Below are 26,204 nucleotides of genomic sequence, written 5' to 3' on the forward strand. Positions count from 1 at the left end.
GATTGGTTGGGAAGGAGGAGGGAAAAAAAAGGAAAGAAAATGACGGGGAGTATCAGAGTCACCATAGATGAAATATAAAAGCGTCCACCATCGTATTTTCAGGATGATACGGAGGTGAGAGCGCGGTGGGGCCTGGGGGGGAAGTATCACAGATCTCCGCAGCCTCCTCCCCCCGGTCTGCCTGCTGACTGCCGCACTGCCCTTGGCGCTCGTCCCCAGAAACTGCAATCCGGCCTCCCCTGGGCAGCTGCTGCTTCTCCGCCGTGCGTCCGGATGCTCCTCTATTCCTCGTCGAGTCCACACGTCCGGCTGCACGTCGGTGCCCCTTGATCCTGCTGCTCTGCTCCCGGCTCTGCGCTGTCATGTCAAGTGGCGACAGGGCAGCCAGGTGCGTCAGAGGAGGGGGGCTGGATGCCTTTTGTTTGCTTGTGCTTTCCTGTATTAGCCCTACATTCGCGCGGCGCCCTCAAAAGACAAAATCGGGCTCTTCATCACCTTGACCTACATGAAAAGAAGCTTCATAAAAAAAAGAAAGCGAGAATGTGTATTATAAAGGCGAGAAAACAGGGCTGTAAAAGGCTATTTTAATGTTTTCCTCGCAGTGTGCTTCCATTCTTGGGGATGCATGAATGGTGCATCATGAATGGGGGCAGCGAGGCAGCATAAACGTGCAGAAACAGTGACTATACCCAGCCGCTCGAGCGTCTCGCGGTGTGTCGCCTCATCGTTACGTCTCCTCGAGCTGGTGAGCATCGCGGACCGGAGAGCATCCTTTTACCAGCCGTCTTGTTCAATTTGGAGGTGCTGATGCTAGAGAGGCAGGGGAGGGGCGTCGCCCGACCTCTGCATTGAAAAAAAAAAACAACAAGTGCAAGTGGGCGTGGCTACAGCGCCGCATCACTCCTGTGTGAAACCCCCATTGGTCGCTGAAGTCAACACCGGAAGTGGTGTCGTTTGGCCCATCGACTTCCTACTCACCAAAACTGACACGCATTCACCGGTCAGCTTGGCTCGTTATATTTGTCCCCACCCCAGCCGGTTCACTTCTGTTGCTGCTGGCGCTGGTTTATGATCGGCTCCTTGCTCGGTAACGTGTCTCAGAGGGCGCACAGCTTGTTGTACCGGGTGTCGCTGATGATGAAGCCGCAGGTTGTGTTCGTGCTGGGCGGGCCTGGTGCCGGTAAAGGGACCCAATGCTCCAAAATCGTGGAGGTAATTTACGAGAGATGGCGAGAGAAAGGACATTAACAACTAGCGGCTTTGATGGTTAACATTTAGCATGTCGTAACGAAAATGTTATTAATATGATTTCAGGGTGTTTGGGGCTTTTTAATAAGGTAATGTCTAGATTTCATTGACTTCCGGTTGTCCTCTAAAATGAATCTGTGTTAGCCAGCTAGCTAGTTAGCCACACAGGTTATAGCCTTCAGTTTATGCGCTCATATACCCTGTGCAGGAATACAGGAGCTACAACATACAGTTTTAATAATCCGTATTCTTCAGAAACGCCACAGTATTAATTTCTGATATGTGAGTCAAAGCAGTGGAATTAAACTGTGGCCCACTGTTAGCTGTTGTGCAGTCAAGCCTGAATGAATAGGCTCAATTAAGGAGCTTCACACATACCTGATAGTCAGAGAGATACTCTATTGACATTTCTTCTGTGTTGTAGACTCATCATTGACTCATCTGTGAAGTTATGTAATGGTCAGTATGAGTCTGGACAGTGCTTGGTCACTCCACCATCGAATTTGAACAAACAGCAGTCGGTGACGTAGACATTTACTGTAACTTACAACCTGCTGTAAGGGATGATGAGTCATACTTCAACATATGTAATCCACCTCAACGCAGACTGTAAATTTAAGAAATGATTACAGTTTAGTAAGTAAGAGAGAGAGAGAGCTTCTTGAAGAGACTGTATAACTATTTATTGGGTGTTGGCCGTTGTGCTTTATGTAAGGTGGTTAGACCTGAATGGAAGCTATGCATAGAGGCTCCTTTCATTCAGCACACGTATTCCTGACCTGCGTGTGTGTGTGTGTGTGTGTGTGTGTGTGTGTGTGTGTGTGTGTGTGTGTGTGTGTGTGTGTGTGTGTGTGTGTGTGTGTGTGTGTGTGTGTGTGAGAGATGACTTTAATCTGTCTGTAAAAGCCGTCTTGTCAAATACAGATCTTTAGTGTTAATAGAAATTAACTTAATTTTTTAAATGACCTTCTGCCACTTTCTCCCAGAATTACAGCTACACCCATTTGTCGGCTGGGGACTTGCTGCGGGCAGAGCGAGCCCGAGAGGGATCAGAGTTTGGACAGCTCATCGACAGCTACATCAAGGAGGGCAAAATTGTCCCTGTGGAGATCACCATCAACTTACTCAGAATGGTATGCACCAAAAACATGCTGTCAATCAGGTTTGTGTTTGCATAGCAAGACACAAATCCTAACCAGTCTGCCTGCCTGGGCGCAGACACTTTTATTCAGGACCTGTTTGTAATTTAGCACAACTCGACTGAACTCTGACACACACTTATACAAAAAATAATTTGAATTTGATTCTACTGTCTTGGCTAATAATGCCAGTATCCGGGCAGAACTTCTCTTGTTTAGTACTGAAACCAAGACAATCACTCAATTTATAGGCTGTTTAACGGTGACAATCGATACATTGATTACATTTATACATGTAGTCAATCATTTAAGGTGCAATATACGGGATTCAGAGCATTAATATAACAGCAAACAACAGTTTGCTATTAAATATGTAGTGTAGTAATGTCTACCTGAGCAGAGAAAGCAGATCTACCTCTGTTCGTGCATGTGGGCGAGCCCTGCTGGTTAGCTGCAGCCCGCTCTGCACCGCTCTCATAAGCAGGTTACAGCTAACAACGCCGTACCGAAAGTGATCAGTAGTTGCAGCTCTATTTTTGTTCCTGATAAAATTATAAGGTTTCCAATCCAAGACAACGTTTTTTTTCTTTTTTTATGTAGACGTATACAAAGAACATTGAGGAGAATTTGTACGTCAATGTTTATTGTGATTGGTCAGTTGAATAAACGGCTGTTTAATGAATTCACGTTGTTTTCTGTTTTCTAAGGCAATGGAAGAGACCACTCGGAAAGACGATAAACAGTTCCGTTTCCTCATAGATGGTTTCCCCCGCAACGAGGACAACCTTACGGGGTGGAATACCGTTATGGTTGACAAAGCAGATGTCAAATTTGTGCTTTTCTTTGACTGCAGCAACGAGGTGCGTCATGGAAACTTGAAAGCTAAAACTCTTGCAGCTTTTTTTCAGATAAATACAGAGAACTGAGGGGAAATCCTCAGACATCTTACACTGAGCACCAGATTTATTTCTGTTTTGTCCACAGGTTTGCATCGACAGATGTCTAGAAAGAGGGAAGAGCAGTGGACGCACAGACGACAACAGAGAAAGCTTGGAGAAAAGGTATAATCGCGCAACATAAACAAGATGCATCACTTCAGACTTTAATAGTACTGAACCCCAGAAGTTTGTACTGCTGCCTTTCACCACTAATTGATTTCATGGACGGATTTCTGTCTGTAACAAAGTACATCAAGCATATGATTGGTATAGATTTGTCTGACCCGTTTAGCTGAGTGTTGGATACCTGCATGTCTGTTTTTGACCTAATTTGTGTCTCTTTTGAGTCCCGTGTGTCATCTGGCCCCAATAACCAGGCATATTTTTCATGCAGAATCCAAACCTACCTGCAGTCTACACGACCAATCATTGAACTGTATGAGAAACAAGGCAAGGTGCGCACTGTAGACGCCTCTCGCTCTCTGGATAAGGTGAGTAAAAGGCATCCATGAGCGCCATCCATATATTTCTGAAGAGACATTTTGTGGGTGGAGCCACGGAGGAGTTGTCACTCAGTGCAAAGAAGTCCTTAAAAAGACACGAGAGGGGTTTCCCACCAATATCCTCAGTCTAATACATTTCTTTTAATTCCAGCTTGTTGTGGTAATCTGAAGAAATTCAGTTTAAAGGCAGTTCCACAATAGCTTGCACATCGGGTTGTTAGACATGTTAATGAGGTTGGACCAAAGAAAATACTGCAAAAACTAAGATGTCAGGTAGCAGCATTTACCAGATTGAGTTCAGTCTCACATTAGTGGCCAAATAGTTGTCAAGTAGTTTGTTCTATTTGTCAGCAAAGTCCGGCAATCCACTGAAAAAGTCAGTGGAAACAGAGGACTGACACTTAATTCAGGTTTAGGGGCGTGCGTGTGTGAGCAAAGGGTAAATGCCTTAATATGAAGTTCATCTGGTGGCCACTAGATGCTCTTAAAAACTCGAGCAGGAAAACAAAAAGCTGGATTTGCAAAGTCAATTGTTGATCAAAATGAAGAAACGAGGCTGACGTCATAGACTCTGTACAAGATGTTGCATGGCCTCAATGAGGCAATGGCAACAGTTTGGTTTAGTTTATGTTTCTTTTAATTTGGCTTTAATTGCTAACATCTGGGCATTGAGTGCCTCTGGCTAATGTGGGAAACAACAACAAGTCCCCCTCCACTCACAAGAATGTGTTGCTTATTGTGTCTTGACTTGGATGCTTAAGTTTGACACTGAAGGCTGTTTTCACATTTGTCTGCTGAAGAGGGAAAGTTACTCTGAGCTCACCCTAAATCTGAGTTTAAGATATGAAAGTACCAGCTGATTTTGTGACATCTTAGTAACTAGTTTTGAAGCCAATCTTGGTCCATTATGCAAAACGTACTGAAGTAGGAGACATATTGTGTCTAATAGTTAATCTTCTGACATGAAAAAGGACTGGATGTCATTTTTAATTTGTCAATCCAACCTTTTTATGGGGGGGTCTTTAAACAAATCCACATTTTAATTTAGTTCTGAGTGAAAACCAAAATGATTCCCCAACTGAATAGTTGTAAACATCCATCAGATGTAGCAGAAAAACAATCTGGTTGAACATTAACCTGTTCACACTTTTAGTGGGTGTAACATTGGATGTATGATAGTGGATGATTGGGACATTTTGGGTATTTGAATTTTTCAATACCTAAATTTGTTAAGTGTCTTGCCCATGGACACTTTAACATGGACTGGGGGAGCTGTGGAATCTAACTGATTGTAAGACGAACCGCTCTACCTCAATAATGAATTGTAATCCTTAATTATCCTTAATTGCAGCTCTAAATCAGGTCAAATCTCTAAATCAGGTCAAATCCTTCTGAGGGAATTTGTTAAAACCTGTCTGATGATCTGACCACTGAAGCCGTGTCACCTCATCCCCAAATCTGAAACGTTTAAATGCTTTCCTCTGTGTTTTACTTGTGGTGTGAGTTCTGGAGATGGACAGCACGTCAGGCTCCTCTTGATAGTTTGAGTTTCGTAATGACTTGTACAGTTCAGTCTTTTTATGTATGAACTCTCACCTGTTTCTTCTCTTTCAGGTGTTTGCTGATGTGAAAGCCATCCTGGACAAAGAGGGTTGAGGTTCCCCAGCTGCCAACAACATTCACTTATCTACTTTTTTTTTTAAGTTTTCTTTGTATCAACTACATGTACACTATAATACGTTTATATGTCCATTCATATGACTTTTTTTCCCTTTTGGTTACATCATTTTGGTTACATATTGCCATCTGTTTTGTAAAATGCTGCACTGTTTGTTTGTTAGTGTGTGTACAATATGTATTGGTATGAATGAGAAGTAGAGTTGCCGAGCAGCTCCTTATGATCAACTAGTTCCTGCTCAGAAGTGCGTGCTCATCATAGTTTGAGGCCTTTGCATAGGAACCAAGTGTATCATTAGCTTAGATAGACACATTTTTTTTGTCAAAGATGCATCTAGTCGTGAAACTCTCTACAAACTTGTTATCCACAAGAGAGTCATGTTGTTGGAAGCAGCGATAACGCTTCAGACCGACTAGTTTGACCTGATGACGACAGACTGGGATTGATTTAAGACTGACAGAACATCCAATAGCCTCCAAATAAAATGTGTGAATCATCGGTCTCATGTTTAATGGGCAGTATTGCATCCGGTAGATGTTTCTGTGGTAGATGGCCCATTCTGCAATCAATATTTGACTTTGCACCACAACGCCTCCATGTGCTTCATCACAGCTATGACACTCGGGTCTAATCAGAGAGGGAAAATGAAAATTAAGGTTTTGTTAAATCTGTACTGTATCTGCTTGAAGGAAAAGTAAAAACGATTACTTATTCCCCTTGTTTTGCTCAATTAATTTAGATTATTTAGCAAATACTAAGTGAGGGTTGTACATTTATACAGTAGTGATTTTTTTTTGGTAGTTTCTCTCTCTCGCTCTCTCTCTACTGTAGTCCAGTACTTAACTTATTAACTGCTGCATCAGGTTTTACAAACTCACAATACCTAATGCACGTAATAGCGTTCAACCCCTTTCAGCCAGCAGGGGGCGCTAGACCCCACTGTATATTTTGACCAGGTTAATTTTTTTCAATTAACTGTCAGTTGGATCTTTACAAAGGAAGAAGAAAGACTCATTCACCATTAAATAGTAAATTATATCAGTATTTTAATTTGAATACATATATAATAGTAACGCATTTCTGTATTTATTTCAGCATTCATTCATATATTTAGAAAGTTTACTAGTTCAAATGGACAATTCTTCATATTTCACTGTTAGTTTATTCATGTTATTGATAAGTAATCTTTTGGCCTCTGTGGTTTCACCACTTTACCCAAACACAAATAGAGGCTAATTGATTGGCTAACTAAACCATCTGTGCTCTTCCAAATGCTCCCTGCAAGTCTCTTTTTGTTAAACTGTAGGAGAATAAATGATGGTTCTTAAGAGTGAACACCAGGGTGAGCCACAGAGAAGCAAGTAAACTTTACTTATACCTACAAAACTATACTCGAAAATGTTATTAAATACTTAAAGGCTTAATTACATCTTTGCTCAAAGCACTTGAAAATAATGAACATAATTATTGCAACAAGTGCTAGTAATACATTTTTATTTGTATTATATGACATATGTCATATATATATCATCTGCAGTTACAAAGAAATTTGCTTACATATTATCGAATATTCCTGAGCGTTTTTTAGCTTGAGGCCTGGTGAATCTGCATTTTAAGAGCTACACTCAACAGATAATCAGCTTCCAAAACAACAGTACCAGACGTGCACACACATGACAACAGGACAACGTACCAAATGTAAAATGCTTCACAACAGCAGTTTATAACTCCCGGGGCTTTTATATAGTCAAAGTTTTAACACATTAATGGTTAGTCTGGGTAGATAGCAAATATCTAAGTGAATGTAAGGCACTATTCAAACTGGTTCGTACGAGTGCACTATAATACATATCGTTAGATGAAATACATTCAGACTTAAATTATACTGCTGAGGAACATGGATCATCGCAGCACCATATACACCAAATACATCAAATAAAACTTTGAATATAAATAAGAAAAAAGCAAGTGCTGGGCACGGGGTCGAAACAACAATTCAAACGTGTCATTTTAACATTTTAAGTAGAAATATTTTTATGAAAATATATGAATTACAGCATTATGAGTATGTGCAAAATACCAACAGGCTAGAAATGATTGAAAAAAAGAAATATGTACATAGCAATCTTTACAATGAAAATACGTACCACAAACTATGAGATGGCAAAAGTAACAAGCCCTTTTGTTAACGACAAACTTAACGTAAATATATTTGTACTCTGCCAGCAGATGGCAATCTGAAAATATATATTATCTTATTTACAAAAAATAACCTCACGGAAAATAACTCCATGAACTGTGACCACATTATTGGGCAAATTCATACCAATATCTACAGAAAACCTGTAACAGTGATTCTCTGAATGAGAAAGAGGACTGTCCTTCAATGCTGACATTATGTGATTTGCTCAAATTTACACTCAAAATGTACATTCTGTTGTTAGACATTCACAACGAAAGCATAAACTTCTACAATCTTTGAAATACCAAAGAGCTTAAGTATGTGCATCATTTACAAATGCATAAAGGACAAATATATATATATTTATATTTCTGTTTGTAAAAATAAAAGCCTTTTAACAACATGGCGGGCGATGCAAAAGGAAAACAAAAATGACACACATGGGGACTGTAGCGGGCTCAGCAGGACTTCACTCGGCCTGTGATGATGTTGCTAGGAGTCCTGCGGTACTGAGCCTTGGTGTTAGTGACCGCGCCGTGCTTCTGCCGCAGATGAAGCCTCAGCTGACTCTTGTGTCTGAAGTGGAGGTCACATTTCTCACACTGAAGAAAAGAGAGAAATCATTTATAATCACTTTTTTTTATTTTTTTTAAAAAGGGACAGTTTCATCCCCCAACCCCCACAGCTACAGTTCATAGCTCTCTAGGATTACCACTCTGGACTTATAACTATTGATAGGCACATGGATCATGGGGGAGAAGGGATTACTCTCTTTTTAGCCAGCAGACACAGTGGATAAGGAGGGAGGAACTGACGAGGAGGCTTACATGGTAAGGCTTCTCTCCAGTATGAATGCGCATGTGGCTCTTCAGCGTCTGAAGGTGGCGGAAGTGAGTCCCACAGATCTCACAGGGGTATGGCTTCTCTCCTGTGTGGATTAACACATGGGCGCGAAGATGGGCCACCTGGAGGACAATAAAACATATATTAAAATACGTACAATTAAAGACAGTGGTTTGATATCTGCAAATGAGAAGAAAAAAAAAAATTCTCTCACCTGGACAAATCTGGAACCGCATGTCTCACACTTGTATGGCTTTTCTCCTGAGTGGATGCGGGTATGGGTCTTAAGGTTGGCTGGCCGGTTAAACTGAGCGCCGCAGATGTTGCAGTGGTAGGGCTTTGAACCTGGAAGAAAAGATCGGCAGGTTGTGCAATGAATGAAGCTGTCACATCCATTAAGTCAGCTTGATGGTACTTTAAAAAGGAATTATTCTTCTTACCGCTGTGAACGGTCTTGTGGCTGGCCAGGTTGCCCTTGTAGCGGAAGGCAGCCTGGCAGCAGTCACACTTGTATGGCTTGTCACTGTGAACCTGGGCCATGTGTTCTTTCAGGGAATCTTCTTCTGTGAACTTGGAGTCACACCCGTTGCAGAAGAAGATGCTGCTTTCTGTACAAAGAAGCAAACAAAATCAATGTGAACACAACACAACCTCTGTGGTGGTGTTTGAAATAATTGTGTTAATGGTCTGGCACCTGCGGAGTCCACTTACCACAGCTGGAGGAGGAATACTCGGAGGGCAGTTTGGTGGCGTCATCTCGGCTGTATGAGTCAGGAGAAAGGTGACCCAGTTCCATGCACTGGGGGCTGTCACAGCCACAGGAGGAGCATCTGCGGTAGCTGAACAGAGAAAGACGACCACGGAGTTCAAATAAAGTTGAGTTCTTCTCTTAAAAATGTGTATTAAGTTCCAACTAACTATGTTCTCACAATGATTCTGAGTTTTACCTAATGCTGCTACAAGTGCTGCTGCTGCAGCTGTCCACACTCTGAGACGTGAGGACTTCTTCTCTGTGATTGCTGGCTCCGTCTTCTGCCTGGACCTCATTGTGTCCACCGGATGCACCACTCCTACAGTGGCTCAGCGTAGGGGACATGGCTACAGCTTCAGCACTGCCTCCCTGAGCCTCCTTTTCGTTCTCATCAGGAGATCGGTTCATAACGATCAACTTATACTTCTTCCAGTTGCGGGCCTTGGCGTCTTTGGGGCAGTCTGGGGTCTGTCTGAGGCTCAGCGTGGCGTTTCTGCTGCTGTTGGACTCAGTGGGCGAGTTGGGCTGGCAGTCAGATCTGAGGGGGCTTAGAGGGCTGCAAATCACACCTTTGCTAAAACCTGGAGACAATCTTAGGCAGCTGGTTTGGGGATGGTGAATGCCGTCTTCTCCTGCAGGTCGGATGATAGGGGTGGGGAAACTTGGGTGGGATGGCACAGGGTGGGAGGTGGTGGTGGACTCGTTGTGAGCCATGTTGGCACTGGGCACCTGCGAGCATTGTTTCTGGGACAACGCCCCTCCTCTGGGAAGGTCGCTGACCTTATGGTTACCTTCCAGCGTCCCAGCAGGGACGGGAAGGTCCCCGTAGACGTGATAGGAACCAGAGGTGTTGATCCCCCTGAAAACATTAGGGATGACGCCCCTGCACTCCTGGAGAGGGTCTGATGTTGAAATATGGTTGTTTCTATAGTCTGGCTCTTTTTTATCAACAGGCATCAAAGCAGGGATCTCCTCAGCCAGATGTGAGGAGTTGATCTGCACCTCTTCAATCTGATGCCTGTACAAACATAATTAATGAGAAGTTATTAACTCCGACTCACATCTCATCCATTTTTACCAAGACATTAGAGTGTGTCTTGTTTCATTTTCTTTTTACCTGGACTTGATGAACCTGTGGCAGGTGTCGGCCACATGTTCCATCTGGAGATAGATGGCTGTGTTCATGGTGGCCAGGACCAGACAGTCCTTAAGGTCCAGACAGGATGTGTACATGAAGTCCAGCAGGATGGAGAAACCCTTGGGGTCCACTTTGGGGTCTAAGCTGATGGCACTAAGGTTCGCGTTCTTGGGGTCCATGAACACAGAATAAAAGAAACCACTGCGAGAGAACAAGAGAGAGGGAGATACAATGTTATTGAAAATTGTTGATTTGGGATGAGGTCGTGTCGTCCCAGAAATAGTACTTCAAAGTACTCATGCTGCTGAACTCATGATGGTGAATACCTGCATGCCACCAAGATGGCCTTGTGAGCATGAAAATGCTGTCCGTCCACCTGTATGGTGACATCAGTCAGGATGTTCCTGCTGCGGAGGCGGTTGAAGTTGAGCAGGACGTCGCCTGCATGGCGTGTGAATTGAATGCAGCCATCTGCAGTCGTGGCCATGCTGTCACAATCTGAGCAAGAGCAATAAATAACAAATAGGTTGATCATTATTGGTGACTCTAATAGGAGTGACATACTGCAGGCTGGGGAAAATATATTGGCACCAATGTGAGCATAACCAGTTTTCAGAAAAATGTATTGCTTCACTGCTCACTAATAATATATGCGCCACTACATAAAGAATAGCGGCATTGCAATTGAATTTCGAACAAAATCACACTGTAAGCCAAACAATTGGACTTGTAATGATTTATAATGAGTCAATTGTAGATAAATTAAGACTTATAAGATAATAAACACTTTCATTTCATCACCCCTGACTCATGCTTCTCTACCACGAGCCACCTGCCGTCAGGGATCAAAACATTGAACCTGACAAGTGTCTTGACAGAGTCTCATCGATGAGCGGCGCCATTGCAAACAGAAAAGTAAAAAGGGAGTTTCACTAAACCCTCTCAGCCATGCCTTGCTTATTACTTGGCCGTTATGACGGTGTTATTATTACATAAGCAATAGTTCAACCTTTTACTTTTGAAAATCGTGATATTTGTCAGTTGTTAGATCAACGCTGACCCTATTTTTCGAGGCGACAACAAATCTTCGCAACGTTTAGACAGTAAATGTACAAACAGTACATGTATTGCAAAACCCTACATCGCATTTCTGAGGATAAATGATGTAGTTGGAGGTTGTACGCTTTTTGTTTCCCCTGCTGCAGTTGCACAGCGTGTAACAGGGCAGAGTACAGCGCTGGCAGCCTGCAGCCTGGAGGTTGTAAACGTGTTTGACGTTGAGCACATTCCGTCCTGGCTGCTCAGATTAAGTTGCCAGAAACGTTACAGAGAGGTTTCCTGTTCCCCGAAGTAGAACTCACTCATCTCATTTAGCACGTTAACATTCACTCTCCTCCTGCTACACAAACATCTACAGTTATCTCAAGTAGTATTCGGTCAGACCGAGACGGCATGATTTCGTGGGATTTTATTTCCAAGGAGTGGTTGCTGCGTAACTTCGGCTGTGAACCAGCGAGCAGGCCAGCACAAGTCGGTTCAAGTTCAGAAACAGTGTTGAACTGTCAAGTCTGCAGAATAACGATGTGTTGTTATATTCATTAAAACTACAGGAAAGTCACCCGCTCTACTAGACATTTGGTGAAGTGAAGATTGTTTCTCGAGAAATACGCAGAGAGAAAATTCCGGTGACTGAACCAGATCGACTTGTCCTGTTGCGCCACTTCTTGCGCCTCTTAACTTGCCAGATGCTGTAACAAATACAACTAGAAAACGGTCTAAATCACACTGAGCTCGCTATAAATAAAACAATGCTGCCTTAGCTCAAGGTTAACGCCGCAAAAAAAAAAAAAAAAAAACATCTACTTGTTTTCAGGCAGCTGTTTAAAACTACAAATGGTCAAATTAAATCCGCACACAGCCTAGAAAGTCGCACTTCCGTCTAACGTTAAAAAACACAGTCAAAGACGGTACAGCCATCAAAGTCAACTATCAAACTTCAAATCTGTGAGTTCACTTGTAGCTAAACAGAATGACAAAATATTCAAAATATTGAAACGATTCCAGCCCCGGAGCAGTCACATGAGCATCTGTTACTTCGCTACACTTCTGACCTAATGCTGGGAGAATAGGAAGGAAAAAAAGTCACCTTGTAAAAGTTTCCTCGAAACTCTGTGCATCACCAGTTCTGAGAATCCAGTTCTAAGAAACACAACAGCTCAATTCTCGGAATTTCAACAGAGGACCGTACCATTATCTGCGAGGCGGGGGAGCTGCTCATCCTCATCTGCGTGGTTTCCATCCTCTACCCTCAATACTGTACGGTGTTACATTTGTGCGCAGTTACAGTTAATGATTAATCACGTTTGTAGGGCTAGTATTGTGTGAGTAGTGTTAGCAGTTAATAACTGTGTTTCCTAGTGGGGTTAGCTCCCTGTGTAGTGGATGGGTCCGAGTGCAAGGTCAGCTGACCGAGTTATAAATACCGTGGGGAATATGAGAGCATGTGAGTTAACCTGCCTGAGGTGCCACGGAGAGTTGAGAAAAGTCGGTCGTCTTATTTTCTAATAAGTAGCAATAAAAATGCCTCCGTTTAATTATTATTTTTTTAACTAACATCTCCCCACCAGAGTTGTCTGTCTTGTGTTTGATTTCAACCCAAAACATTTCTGGCAATATTTGTATGTGAATACTTTCTCTTAAAGTATGTTTTGTCAAAGTTTGCACTGGGCATTTGATTACCTTGCTGGGGAATTCTGCAATACTGATAATTGATCTCGCATCTTAGAGTATGTGTGCATCCCTTCCCGCATGCAGTGTGTGCTGCGACTGTGAGGGGTTTTTAATGTCACACAGGTATAGAAAGCAACGTTTGTGAGTGTGTGAAGTTTTCAACTCTCCAAAAGGCTCACTTGCACTCGTCTGTGTTCCCACCACTTCCTGTCTCACCATCGCAGCTGTATATTCATCTGGGTAACATAAAATCCTAAATGCTACCAATGAATTAGTCAACAAATCTGGAACTAACTGTTCTTTAATGAACAACCAACACGACGTTCCCGAATAACTCCGCTGTATGTATATAAATAATGTCAATAAAAGTATATAATGACAAGATTGTAAAAAACAGACTGCTACATACACTATGTAAAAGAACCAGTGATGACATTTTCTAGATCTCAATGACTCGTTCCTGATTAACTCTAAAGTACTTATTACATCTTTGTTACTATTTTGTGTCCCTTTAAGACAAGGGGTGTGTTCCTACTTGTTCCTTGATAGCTACGCAGCATTCTGTTTGCCTTGTGCAAAGTGTTGCCTTAATCTAATCTGTAACCTATTCATATGTATATAACCTCAGCTCCTCTGCACAGTATGTTGAACTTTATCTAAGAATACGAGTGGCAGGCTTCTTTTCTTTTCCAGGTGATCATACTAACAAAATATGACGTAGAGCTCACGTTTTCAAGTTAGTTTCTTTAATGACAACATTATATTCTGTAAATTAAATACATTTTTAGTTGAATTTTTCCCTATTTCACTTCCCTGATTTAGTCAAAGCTAATGATGAACAAAAGGGTTTTCTGTGTTTTTGGAATATATAGAATTACCATTTGTTGGCATCACCTTGCACTCTCACATCGAGAGCTGCAGAGAGGCTTTGCTGAACAAACACTCAGGCAGGTTGGAGGATTCAGTGGGAGGAAAAAACACAACCACAGTAATTGAGAACTAGAGCCAGTAGTTGTGACTTAACAAGGACCATGTTCGTCACTGAAGTAAAACATTTAGACTTCAGACTTCCAGTTTTATTTAGCATACATTATGTCAATATTACCGTATGCCCATTGTTAACCATTATTAACATGCTCATATTAGTATTGCAAACACCTTTGTTTTTAACCAGTAATAAACATAGCTTCCAATAAGTGTCTAAGAGTCTGGCATGGAACATCATTAGTAACACTTTACAATTTGTAGGTCATATTTAGCAACATTAAATACAAGGAACAGTAAAAATGATACTTAATAATTGATCAGAGAAGTCTCGTGTGAATATTATTATCACTGCTTGAATTACCCACACATAAAACAGAGCAAAATAAGCATGTAGTCCTTCCTTTATGCTTGTCTGTTGCAAAAAAGAAAAACTGACTGAATTTTCCTGTGAGATAAATGAATAGAGCAGCTCAACAGATCTAAATTACAGCTGTTCAGGTGGCTATGGCAACAAAGAGGTCTATTTCTAGTTAATGTTTTCACTCTAGATGTTTTTCCCCTGTGGTTATCTTTAGTGGCCCAAGTTCCTGTGGGTTGATCATCTTCACATCCTTTGAAAGAAGTGATACTTTCTGGTCTGATTGAGAAGAGGCAGCACTTGTTCAGTCAGCTCAGTCAGCTCTCACCTTGGCTGAAAATATACATCTGATTTCCTGGTTAAAAGTTGTTTATTTGCAGACAATAATGCATAGATTTGGTCAGTCAGCCTTTTTCTTGCTCATATCGCTGCAGCATCTTTAACGTCACATTAGTAGTTAGCTGCAGTGCAATAGCAGATAAGCTAGAGCAGATGTTAAACATACAAACTGCTGTGTGTCGTTCATTCAAGAGTCCATAATCACACAAACATGCTGCTTCTGGTTTGATTTGCAGAATACATTTCTAACAGGGTCTGATTCTTTCTGCGCCACAAAAATAAATATTTCCCCTCATCTGCTGAAAATGTAAAAAGTGTGTCTGTTTTTGCTGTTGGTCACAGAGATGGATTAAAGGGTCAAGGGGCACCGCAGGGATTTATTGTTGCGCCTCCACAATGTTTTTGATGTTGTGAGGCTTACAAAAGACAAATTAAAAGTCAATGCTGCAGAATCTGATATATCCAGATGTTTAATCAAGTTATCAAAAATACTCAATAGTGTAAAGTCTCACTTCTTTCAAAATCCAAACTTTTCTTCTAAATGTGTCGTGTCTCTGACCCCACTTGAAAATAACCCTGATGACATCACCATGACATCTTCAGGGTTATTTTCTTTAGAAGGCGCCTCCAAAGACAGAAGATATTTTACATATTTTTGATTGTTTTTACCGACTGACAAGCAGTAGCCATGATAAGTAAAACCGATATCAGTGAAATGGGTGGAGTGCCACTTTAAAATTATTTTAAAAAAACACTAAAGATCAACAGAACAAAACTTGTAATTCCTTTCTAAACATTTGTGCCTGTGTGCCATATATCAACAGCCGTCTTTTTTCATTTTCTGCGGGGCCCATCTGAAGAATGCATGTCATGAAAACAACACTGCATGGGATTTTTCCAGCCAGCTCTGGAACAAATTTGTTGCCATTCCCGTCTCCTGCTCGGCTAGTGAAAGAGGCTGTGCTATGTGTTAACAAGCGCTCCCCCACTCCCCCCCCTCTCATGAACTCCGCTGACCCGGGACCTAGACGCAGACGGATATCAACGTGCCTGTCCCAAAACATGACCCAGGTACATGGTTGTCTGACAGGGATCAAAGGTCATATCAGTAAAATATGACTCTAAAACTAGCTCAGTCTTCACAGACACATAGCCAAAGGGGGGATAGAGGGAGGTCTGTTGAAGCAGGAGTGTGCACTTGAATTTGGGGAGAAGCATGCAAGAGAGGAAAATCTAATTTGCAACATAATGAGTCAGTAGTTTTGCATGGCACAAAGGTTCCACAGAAAGGCAAAAGAATAAGAAAATGTGAAGCTTGTTTGTGATCAACATGTATAAAGGTAAAAGAAGATGCATGAAAATACCTGACTCACTTATTTATAGCACAAAGTTCAGTGTCATTTTTCAGCAGCTGTTTATGAACACTGCACACAACCTATGAAACATTGAATATGGAACGTCCATGTGAGCTAAACATAGTGAACTTTGAACTGCCTTCATGCTGCTTGCATGGGACGTAGTTAGAAGTATATATTTAAATTTCTGTTGGTGTGCAGTTTTTACAATATAACCGGTGAACTTCGGGTGACTGGATACATCAAATACTGGGGTGTCAAACTGCTAAAGTGCTGAGATGATATGTTACCATAAGTGTGAATAACCTGAAGTGTTGTAATCTATATTGTAATTAACCAGACATGAAACACAACACCGTAGAGCTGAAAGAAGAAGTCGATCTACAGAAAATGAATTGGCAAGAGATGCAATCATGGATTAATAGTTGAAGTATTTTTCAAGCAAAACTCCCTTAAATTGTGAATTGATACATTTGGCTTATTTGAATATTGATCAGCCAAAATAAGCCACAATTTGGAAACAGCAACTGTGGGAACATGTCAAATTGTCAAATTGTGGTTTTAAATACTTCCTGATATTTCGACAACCAAAAATTGATTGATTAATTAAGAAAATAATTGGGTCATTAACAAATAATGTTAGTTGCTGCCTCTAAGACACTTTTGTCAAGTGAAACATGAGTTTTTTTGCAAAACACAGATACATTAAATTTAGACGCAGTACAACAAGCAACACACAGAGCAAGTGACATGATATATTGAGCAACTGAAAGTTACATGATGAAATAATGAGAATAACAAGCAAAAAAGTCCACTAAGGGCAAGTGGTGGATGGTGGATGGTGGTGGAGATGATGATGGATGGGGCAAACAAACATTGGACTTTCAGAATTTCACTGGACCCAGAAGTCTTCTATTCATGTCCTGTGTGAAACCAAAACTAAACTTTGACTTTGACGCTTGTTCGCAAGAAAGTCTGCAAAGGGCGGTTGTTATGTATTTATGTAAGTTACGTTGTTACGTTTTGTTCAACTTCAAGTAGTTTTGTTGCCTGAACCTAACAATTCGTTTCACATCTTTAACCTCGTGGCATTGTAAGTTTCTAAAACCGTGATACTTCGAAATGTATTTAAGATTTTTTAGAAATGTCGACATTCAACGTATTCCAAGGTTTGCAAAAACGTACATTACAAATGTTTGTATGGTGCCTGGGTTGCCAGCAAAGTTGAATATAATATTAAAGTTGAATAATTTTACATCAAGCATGCTTAATAACAGTGACAGTTATATAACATTTAAAAAACTAATTTAGATTCAACCATTCCACTGTACAATGAGGAGTGTCTTCTCAATCAACAACAGGCCAGTTTGCAGTGTTACTCAACACTGACCAAAAAATAAATCACATTATTTGGATCATCCTGTTGGTTTCAGGTCGCTTGAGGACAAACACTCGTCCTCGTGGTCTAATCTCAAATATAATGTTCAGAGAGGATACATGAATGGTGGCTTTGTTGCTCTTCAAAAAAAGCATCCTCAGATGGATTGTACATACAGAGGAAAGGTCAGCTGACCACTCCGTGCAACAAGACATATGTAAGGTGCCGTGTCTCTGCCTGTGGCTTGTCTGGACACCACACAGTTCACAGTCAGTTTATTAAAAATAGGTTAATGGACAGACAAACACTTGTCACCATAAGCATCGTCAGAAGTGGCGTAACCTGACCCACTTTTAAAGCCCTGAAGGAATACTTGAGCATGGTTTACCTTGGATATGGGGAATGTGTGGCAATACATGTGCAAAGTCAATATAAACACATATTGCAACACTCTACCTCTCACTTCATGTTATCTGTGGAAAAGTACCAGGGGACGCCGCGTCAACACTGCTGATTCCCCTGTTGTTTTACAGCTAAACCTCAGGGAGGACGATGGGGGGGGGAGGGGGGGCTGCACAGACACAAGAGGTGTGAGAGAGAGAGAGAGAGAGAGAGAGAGACAGAGAGAGAGAGAGAGAGAGAGAGAGACAGAGAGAGAGAGAGTCAGGAAAGTTATTGATTGTGTGTGCCTCTCCAGTGGTTGAGCTTTGGAAATGTACCTTCACAATAGAACAGCTGGGAATATTTCAATGGGAAAACTGTATGAGGAATGACATCTTTCACCTCAACATCTACTAATAGATTGAAAGAAACTAAAATAAAAGCCAAATTGTTTGTACTTGAAGTTTGCAGTAAAATCAACGTATTGCTTGACTCTTCAACTCAGCATTTTAAGTAACAATGACAACATGTTCCAGTTTTATTAATTATTCTTCATCAAGTCAATATTTAAATTGAGAAAACTCTAAATATGGTTTCTTCACAAATAAGCACACATTGCAGTACATTTATTAAGATGCAATTAAAAATGACAAAATGTATTGTGAAAATGTGTTTTCTAAAATAAACATGGAGATCAGGTTGTCCCACTGAACTAGCTCGTTATTTGTTATCGTTCTACGATTCTCCAGGTCATCTTCTTTTAATAAAGTTTGCTCACATATTAAAGATGTAACAAAAACAGTGCTTGCAGCATCTTTGTTTCTGTGTGTGTATCTGTGTTTTATGTATACCGTAGCCGTATACACCGTCCTTATCTGCTACATACTGTAGCAACAAGGATGTTCCATCAGTCAAACAACCAATCACACGCACAGTCAATGATTACCATCTTTTTTTACCATCTAGAACAATATTTTAAAGCTGAATTTCACTTCCATATTTCTAATGAGAAGCCTGTGTCATCTCTCGTTGCAGTCAGTTGTTTGCCGAACAATGTGCTGTTTTGCTCATTGACCTGGCAAAAACCTGTTTGGTTTGTCCTGTTCTTACCAGAGATGCTGTAAAAACACAACACAAACCAAAGAGGGCAGTTGAGTGAATGTCAGTGAAATATAAACAATGGCTCTGGGTGACGTTGAAAGGCAGCCTGGTGGTTTTTGTGCATGTTTGCTCAACATTTTGGAAACAATGCAGGAGAAACACTAATGTGGGAGTGTGGGAAAGAAAACAGATTATACGAAAATCAAGGTCTCTTAAAAACAAAAAATGTATTTGTGTTCTAATTTCACTGTCTAAATTAAGTTATTGATTTATTTTGATATTGAACATATGGGTGCATCAACTAATCTCATTAGTTAATGCAGCTTTAATTCAATATAAATGTAAATGAATAATTTCATTTAGCAGTCTTTAGGCGCTGCATAACATGAGGCCATAGTTTGTAATGTTATATTGGATTTTATTATATTTTAAGTGCAAACAAGAATTACTTTAATAATATAATATGATCCAGATTGAGCAATAATCCAACAATCGTATCAAAAACTCCCAAAGCGTTGAGTCAGCTCCTCTCTGATAGAACAGAAAAGTAGACGTTAGAAGCTTCACACTGGGAGGATTGTATGTATTCCCTGCATCATGATGTGGACATGTTTTTATTGTGCCTGCTCTCTAAACAGTTCAGCACAGTGCAAATGAACTGCAGCCAGGTGCCCTCCTTTGAAACTTACAGTAATTGCACACATTCACTTTTAAAATACCCCCCAGATTTGTATTTAATGGACTAACTGCATGCAATAGTAAGTAATTATGTTGACAACATTTTTATTATTATCCATTATTGTGCTACATTATTTGTCTGAAATCCCTTATATCAAAAGTGGACACACTCAAACTTGCAAGAGGCGAATAAATTACTTATTGTTCCTGATTTTTCCTTTGAGATTAGGACAAGATTAGGACAAGAGAGCACAGAGCTAACAATATTAGTCCGGCCGCCAGCTGCAGTCATAAGAATTGTCGTAAGAAAACACGCCGATTAGCAGCTAATCTATAACTCGGTGAAACTCTGAAGAAGCCAGAGGTTCATTTCGTCCCATGCTGGTGAGCCCGTGAGAAAAAGCAGACGATGTAAACAGAGTTGGCTGCAGGAAGATTTGACTGACGTTGCAGGGAAAGAGGGAACACGGAGCTCTGAGGACAAACATTCATTCTAGATTTGCCAAGGTTATACAACAGATACTTTTGCTGTTAATGTCAGTCAAGGGCTCATGTTACTACAGGCAATTTCAGCTAAGGGACTGAATGAAAGCTACTGGGGTAAATAAGAGAAACACTCCAATATCTTCAGGTAATATAACACTTTTGAATTGTTTGCATTCATAACTAAAACTGTGTACCATCATTGTCACATTGGCACGAAAATGCAATCATATGGAGCCAGGACAGTGACTTTAGATCTGGCGAAAACTGAACTGAAAGAAGAAACACTGATATTCAAAATAATCCAAGCTTCCAATAAAGAATGACTGCAGCACACTTGTTCTTTTTTTTGTCCATGCACATACAATCGTATTATCATTATTTCTAATCATAATTATTATAGATATTATATTATATTTTCTAGCATTTTTTTGTGTGTTTTCAATGGCAATCACATTGTTTTCTTCATGTTAGTCTTTTGAACTGTCTCGATGTCCAATAGAAGTGGAATAAGTAAATGCCAAAATCAAGGCAAACAAGTGATGAATCCTGTTCAATGAACAGTGTCACCATTCTTCATAATCCTTCTTTCATTATCTCTTTATGCGATTATAATTACAGTTTGATACATATTTTACGACATAGTGGTTCTGCTTTCTGTTAAGATGCAGGAAAACAAATGACATGCTGCCTCGAGAGATAACCTTCTCTCTCCCCAAAAAACTTAGACAACCCTCCCTTCAGTAAAAGGAAAAAAATACATAGGCCCCCCTCCCCCTTTTCTGACATGCATGTTCAGGCCACAGATCCGCCCTCGACCTTAAGCAGGGGTTGCATTTGAAGCGTGAACCACAGAACATCCCTTCATGCTAAATATGTAAGCTATGCAGTGACTGTCATTGGATGTCTCCAGGAGATCATGCTAATGGGGTGAAGCGTATCATAAAAGCAGCCTCTTAGTTACCCTTGTTGATATCTGTTACTGTGTAACCTGAGTGTCGGGCACTGATGTGATTCATTGAGTCCAGCTGGTCTAAAACGACCCATTGATATTGTGATGGGGTGAAATTGAATTGTTTTCTAAAACGTAAATCCTTTTCTTCACGGCAACTTTAATACAAATATGTCCACAGGTTTTGAGTCCATGTTTCTGGAGTCCTCGTTTCTCCCTCTCAGTTTGCAGTGCCAGCACCTGAGACGATGCTTTAACTTCTCACAAAATCCGGTTTAGAATATGAGTTTGGTTTCAACCTGTTCGGTCACTCCAACAACTTATGATTTATTACACATTCTAAAAGGGAAACACCTGCCCTCGAGAAACACACAAACAGAAAGTTATGCTGCTTCTGCAGTGGAGGTATTTAAGAAGCGGGTTAATCCATAACCCGCGTTAATGTCGGACAGATGGGTATGTTAAACTTTTTAACTGCAGCTCAGAAAATATGATGTTCCCCAGCAGTGGACGTCTCCCCCCTCTCTGCAGGGTTGTGTGGGAGATACACGTGGCTTGTTTTTTGTCTGACAGTTAAAATATATGTGCTGTTAGTTTCAGGAATGCTGGTGGAACATGGAAAAAAGGGAGTGTCACACGCAGAGCAGATGGTGTGCTTTTAATCATCCATTTTGCTGAAGCTTTTGATGTTTTACTTGGAGCCTTCCTCGTCACCAAATACCATTGTGTTTTAAATGTCCAACTAGTTTTTAAGAAATGGAGAGCAAACTGAGATTCGTCAATGAAATTTAAGTTTTGCTTAAATATATATATCTATATATTTTTTGAATAAACCCAAGTTTCATGTACATTTTCTTTTCTTAATCTCAAATGAAATATTTGAATAAAATTATGATTTTTAGAAATTTGTTTAACACTTTTTTATGAATTGTTGTTACCGTTGCTATGTCTCTTTACATTTGTCTCTCCAATGTTCTTTTTGCAACAGTTTGAATGTTTTGGCATTTTGGGAAATTCGCTTGTCTTTGTCTGTCTCATGTCTGAATGGTAAATATGAAGCTACAGCCAGCAGCTGTTAAGCTTAGCTTAGCTTAAGGACTGGAAACAGCAAGCCTGGCCCTGTCCAACAGCTAATGGGCAATTGTCATTTTTTCCACACGATATAATATGTTCTTTAGTGCGGTCTACATGTGCTGGTACGCAGATTTTGTTACCTTTGGCATAGAACCATGCTGTTTCCCCCTATTTCAAGTCTCTATGCTAAGCTAAGCTAAGCTATAGCCGGCACTGACTGTAGCTTCATATTCAACGGACAACGACAAGAGTATCAATCTTCTCATCTCAATGTGGACAAGAAAGCGAACAAGTGAGTTTCCTGTGTTTTAAACTCAACACTCTTGTTGTGATGATTCCACTGTTGCTAAAAAAAATAAAATAACAATGTCAGCATTTAGAACCTAGGTGAGGTCCATAAGATTCATGAAAATCTGAAAAGTCATGGATAACAACATAGCACTTTGAGGGATTGGATCCCAGCGACCAAAAACCTCAACGAAGCAAAACTTGACCAAAGAAATGTGACTTGTGCAGCATGCAGGCTGTGGTCCAATGTAATGGATTATGAAGCAAGTCCCATTAAGTTGTTGTTTAGTCTGACAAAAAAATGTACTTGTAGTTGAAGAGTTGTGTAATTATCAATTATTAACAAATATGTATTGTTGCATCAATGCTGTCTGGCAGTGAGGGAGCTTAACCTTGTGTCCTTTAACTTGTTGTTCAGTTCACACTGTCCAGAGTGGCTCCAGCACACACAGATACAAAGAAAGTGATGAGTCTATTTCTATTCCTCTGTGAAGTAACAGTAACGTGCTATAATCGTCACATTTCCCGTTGTGGTCATACGAATCTAAAAATATTTCACCTGTTGCTACCTGCTGCTCTGCATTCTCTTATTGTAATGTAGCAGATTGTTTATGATGCTGTGAACAGGCTTTTCATGTCGCCGAAACGATCCTTTGTTCAGAGGCCACAATGTTTTTGAAAGCTATGCACTCTGTTGGCCATTCAAGGTTGGGCTATACACAGAGATGGTAAATCCAGTTTGAGGAGTATGACCTGAAACATGAGATAGCAGTATTTTTGCCCTGATGTGTTGAATGGAGGATTTCCTTCTTCATTACAGAAATGTTTATTCCATTTAATATAAGGTATTAGGTATGGTTTAATGTGTTAGGCTGTGTTGATTTAGTCTTTCTTGGTTTGAGGGGGGGGGGGGGGGGGGGGTTAGGGTTAAGAAAAAAAGAACCCAATCATGTGAGTACAGCTTGGTCACAAGTGCACCTTTCACACAGGGGTCAAAGGATAGAATTCCAGGTTATCGCTTTGGTTTCAAAAGACTAGCCAATGCACAACCACATGTGTAACCCGAGCTAGAGGTAAACAACTGCTCCACACGGGAGCGACAGGGAGGTGTGAAAGAGGGCAGCGCCGTACATGAGACTAATCATCAGGGGTTATTTGGGTACTGGCCATGTTGTAGGTGGGCCCTCTGTCTCTGTTCTGCATTTGACACCTGCAGGTGACAGATTTCCAGGACTAGTTGGTGTTCGCTGCCTGGATCAGTTTGCAACGAGGCGCAGTAACGGACAAGGAAGGAGAGGGAGGAAACATAATAACGTTGCACGTCTGCTAGAGACAGCAGCCCCTGACTGTAATCAACACTGTTCACTACTGTATGTGTTGGAAAGAAGGCATCGGGGAAACTGTTAATTAAGTGTTAATCCATGATTTCCTAACTGCAAACATTATTTTCCTACAGCAATGCTGCATGCTATATAAAAATAATAATATATATAACTAATTATATATCTTTTCAACAGGTGTGGATGAAATACAGTCTGTGAATCTCTTGCGTACATCTAAACAGGTACACAAAAACCTTTATTTAAGGGTCCAGTGTTGATCCACGACCTGTCAGAGCTTATTAGTCCCCGTCCGGGTCAAACAGTTCACACAAAGCTTTCAGTCTGCCACAGGAGATCCGGGTGGATTGAGAGATCACATTCCTCTGCTAGGACGCAGGAGAGGATGGAAACCATCACAAATAGCACTGCTTCGTTTGACCGATGGGTTGAAAAACACACTTTTATTAAACTGCCATTTATTCTGCAAGTTTATATTGTGAAACTAGAGAGGTAGAGAGAGATAGGGTGAGGAAAGGCAAAAAGTAGTAAACATGACATGAGGTGTTTGGGGAAAAATAAACTTTTACAAGACCGCCCCAAGACTGGAGGCGAAATGTACATGCAGGTCCAGTTTTATATGAGAAAATATCTCCTGAATCATTTTTGTGTTGACTTGGGTGTGAGATTCACACAGACATGAACTGTTTTGTTCAGTTTGTCTTACTGGATACTTTCAAGCCCAGTAATACGGCAAAACTTGAGACTTTTTTTTGGTTGATTGGCAGCTTTGTCTTTATCATCGCAGAAAGTATACCTCTCTTTGTTGCATTGTCTCAATGTCATACAGGAAATTGACCAAAATACACTTTTAGGCTGCAAAGTCATTGGAGACTGCAGCGTGGATGTGTTGGATGCACTCACTGTTGTTTCCTATGATATTTTCCTAATCTTAGACAACTTGCGGTGCTGCACTGATATATCATCACATAGACGACCTCACTCATGAAAAGTTATTGAACTGAAGTAGACTCCACAAATTGTGAGCATTTATCAACAAAGCAGTTATGCATGTTTGTTTCCACAGAGCTATCCAGACAGCGTTTGGATGTTAGAGGAACTCCAGTATGTAGAGTGTTGGTGTCAAGTCTCACTAGCGCCATCACATCTCAACAGGCTCACAGATTTACATTAATCTCCCCTCAAAGTGAGCCAGTGGCTTCGTATCCCCAAATGATTGCGGGTATTGATTTACACAAGTTCAATCCCCGACCAGTCAGTGTGTCATGCTGCATGTGTGTGGTCTCTTAATGCGATATCTCCACTGGCTGTGCAGAGAAGCAGCCACTTTGATTTTTTCATAGATAGATGAATCACTTTTAAATGAACACTTAGTGACCCGTGGCTTAAAGGCCAAGATCAGCCTTAGCAACCGACAGTCTCTGGGGTCCATAATCGATGCTGGGGACTGAACACCCTGCTGTTTACCCGAGCTCTCTCCCCTGGTTCGTCCTGTCCTAGTCTCAGCACAGAAGAAGCAACCAGTAAACAAAACAATCTTGGAAAATCAGATGTGCTCACGAATAAGGGACATTAAAGGTATAACCCAACATTTTGGGAAAAAGAAAAATACGCTTATTTTTCTTTCTTGTTGATAGTTGGACGAGAAGATCAATACACGCTTTCATTTCTTTATGCTAACCATGAAGCTGAAACCAGCTGCGTGTTAGCTTGCGTAGCATAATTCAAGGATTCGAGGACAATTTACTGTGATTATGCAACACAGGGTTGCACCGCGAAGAAAAACAAGACAACAAGACAAAACAAAAACAGTTGTGCATTCCTGCTGTGCATTTTTGGAATCAGGAGAAATACAAACAGCAGAAACAAATATGGACGCCATCGTGAGATAAAGGATTTGACATCAGGGAAACACTGTCCACCAACTTTAACTATGTTTCAGCACCACGCTTAATTGATGTCAACAAGCTAGTCCCACCTGAGTCCTGCGCTCTGTCGGCCCGCCCTTCAAGTGCAGCTTGATTTAGGACGCCACGATGGAGCCAGGTCTCTGTGAAGATGTAGACACAACAGTCACTGACCTACCGCCGCTGAATTAGGTTGAATTTCCCTGCGACCCCACATTAGCCAGGAGCTGACTGAGGTCTTAGCTGGATTAGTTTAGCTTCCATCTCAGCTTTCCTCCCTCTCGACTCCTCTTTCAGTGGTCGTTTGGTCCGGCAGGTCTGACTGAGTGGTCGTCCATGGTCAGGAAACGTCTCAGGGTCCTCTCCCCACTAATTAATCCAAACCCCCCGATTAACTTCTCCGATGTAGATGAGTGTATCGTGTCAAATGCCA

General features: G+C 41.0%; 2 protein-coding genes across 2 annotated transcripts; one reads left to right on the forward strand and one right to left on the reverse strand.

Moving 5' to 3' along the window:
• The first annotated feature begins 958 nt into the window (after positions 1–958).
• On the forward strand, positions 959–6,002 carry cmpk (cytidylate kinase). The gene is made up of 6 exons (XM_079173619.1): positions 959–1,212; positions 2,235–2,381; positions 3,095–3,247; positions 3,372–3,448; positions 3,720–3,816; positions 5,443–6,002. The coding sequence occupies exons 1-6, from the start codon at positions 1,069–1,071 to the stop codon at positions 5,482–5,484; spliced, it is 660 nt and encodes a 219-aa protein (XP_079029745.1). The 5' UTR covers positions 959–1,068; the 3' UTR covers positions 5,485–6,002.
• Positions 6,003–6,558: 556 nt separating this feature from the next.
• bcl6ab (BCL6A transcription repressor b) lies at positions 6,559–12,638 on the reverse strand. Its single transcript, XM_079172682.1, has 9 exons — positions 12,567–12,638; positions 10,747–10,918; positions 10,400–10,621; positions 9,479–10,300; positions 9,243–9,370; positions 8,972–9,139; positions 8,746–8,876; positions 8,516–8,653; positions 6,559–8,290 (listed from the first exon to the last, which is right to left on the reverse strand). Exons 1-9 carry the CDS (start codon positions 12,595–12,597, stop codon positions 8,147–8,149), a joined length of 1,956 nt encoding a protein of 651 aa, XP_079028808.1. The 5' UTR covers positions 12,598–12,638; the 3' UTR covers positions 6,559–8,146.
• Positions 12,639–26,204: the final 13,566 nt, after the last annotated feature.

Source organism: Pholis gunnellus (assembly GCF_910591455.1).
Source record: "Pholis gunnellus genome assembly, chromosome: 14".
Lineage (NCBI taxonomy): Eukaryota > Metazoa > Chordata > Actinopteri > Perciformes > Pholidae > Pholis > Pholis gunnellus.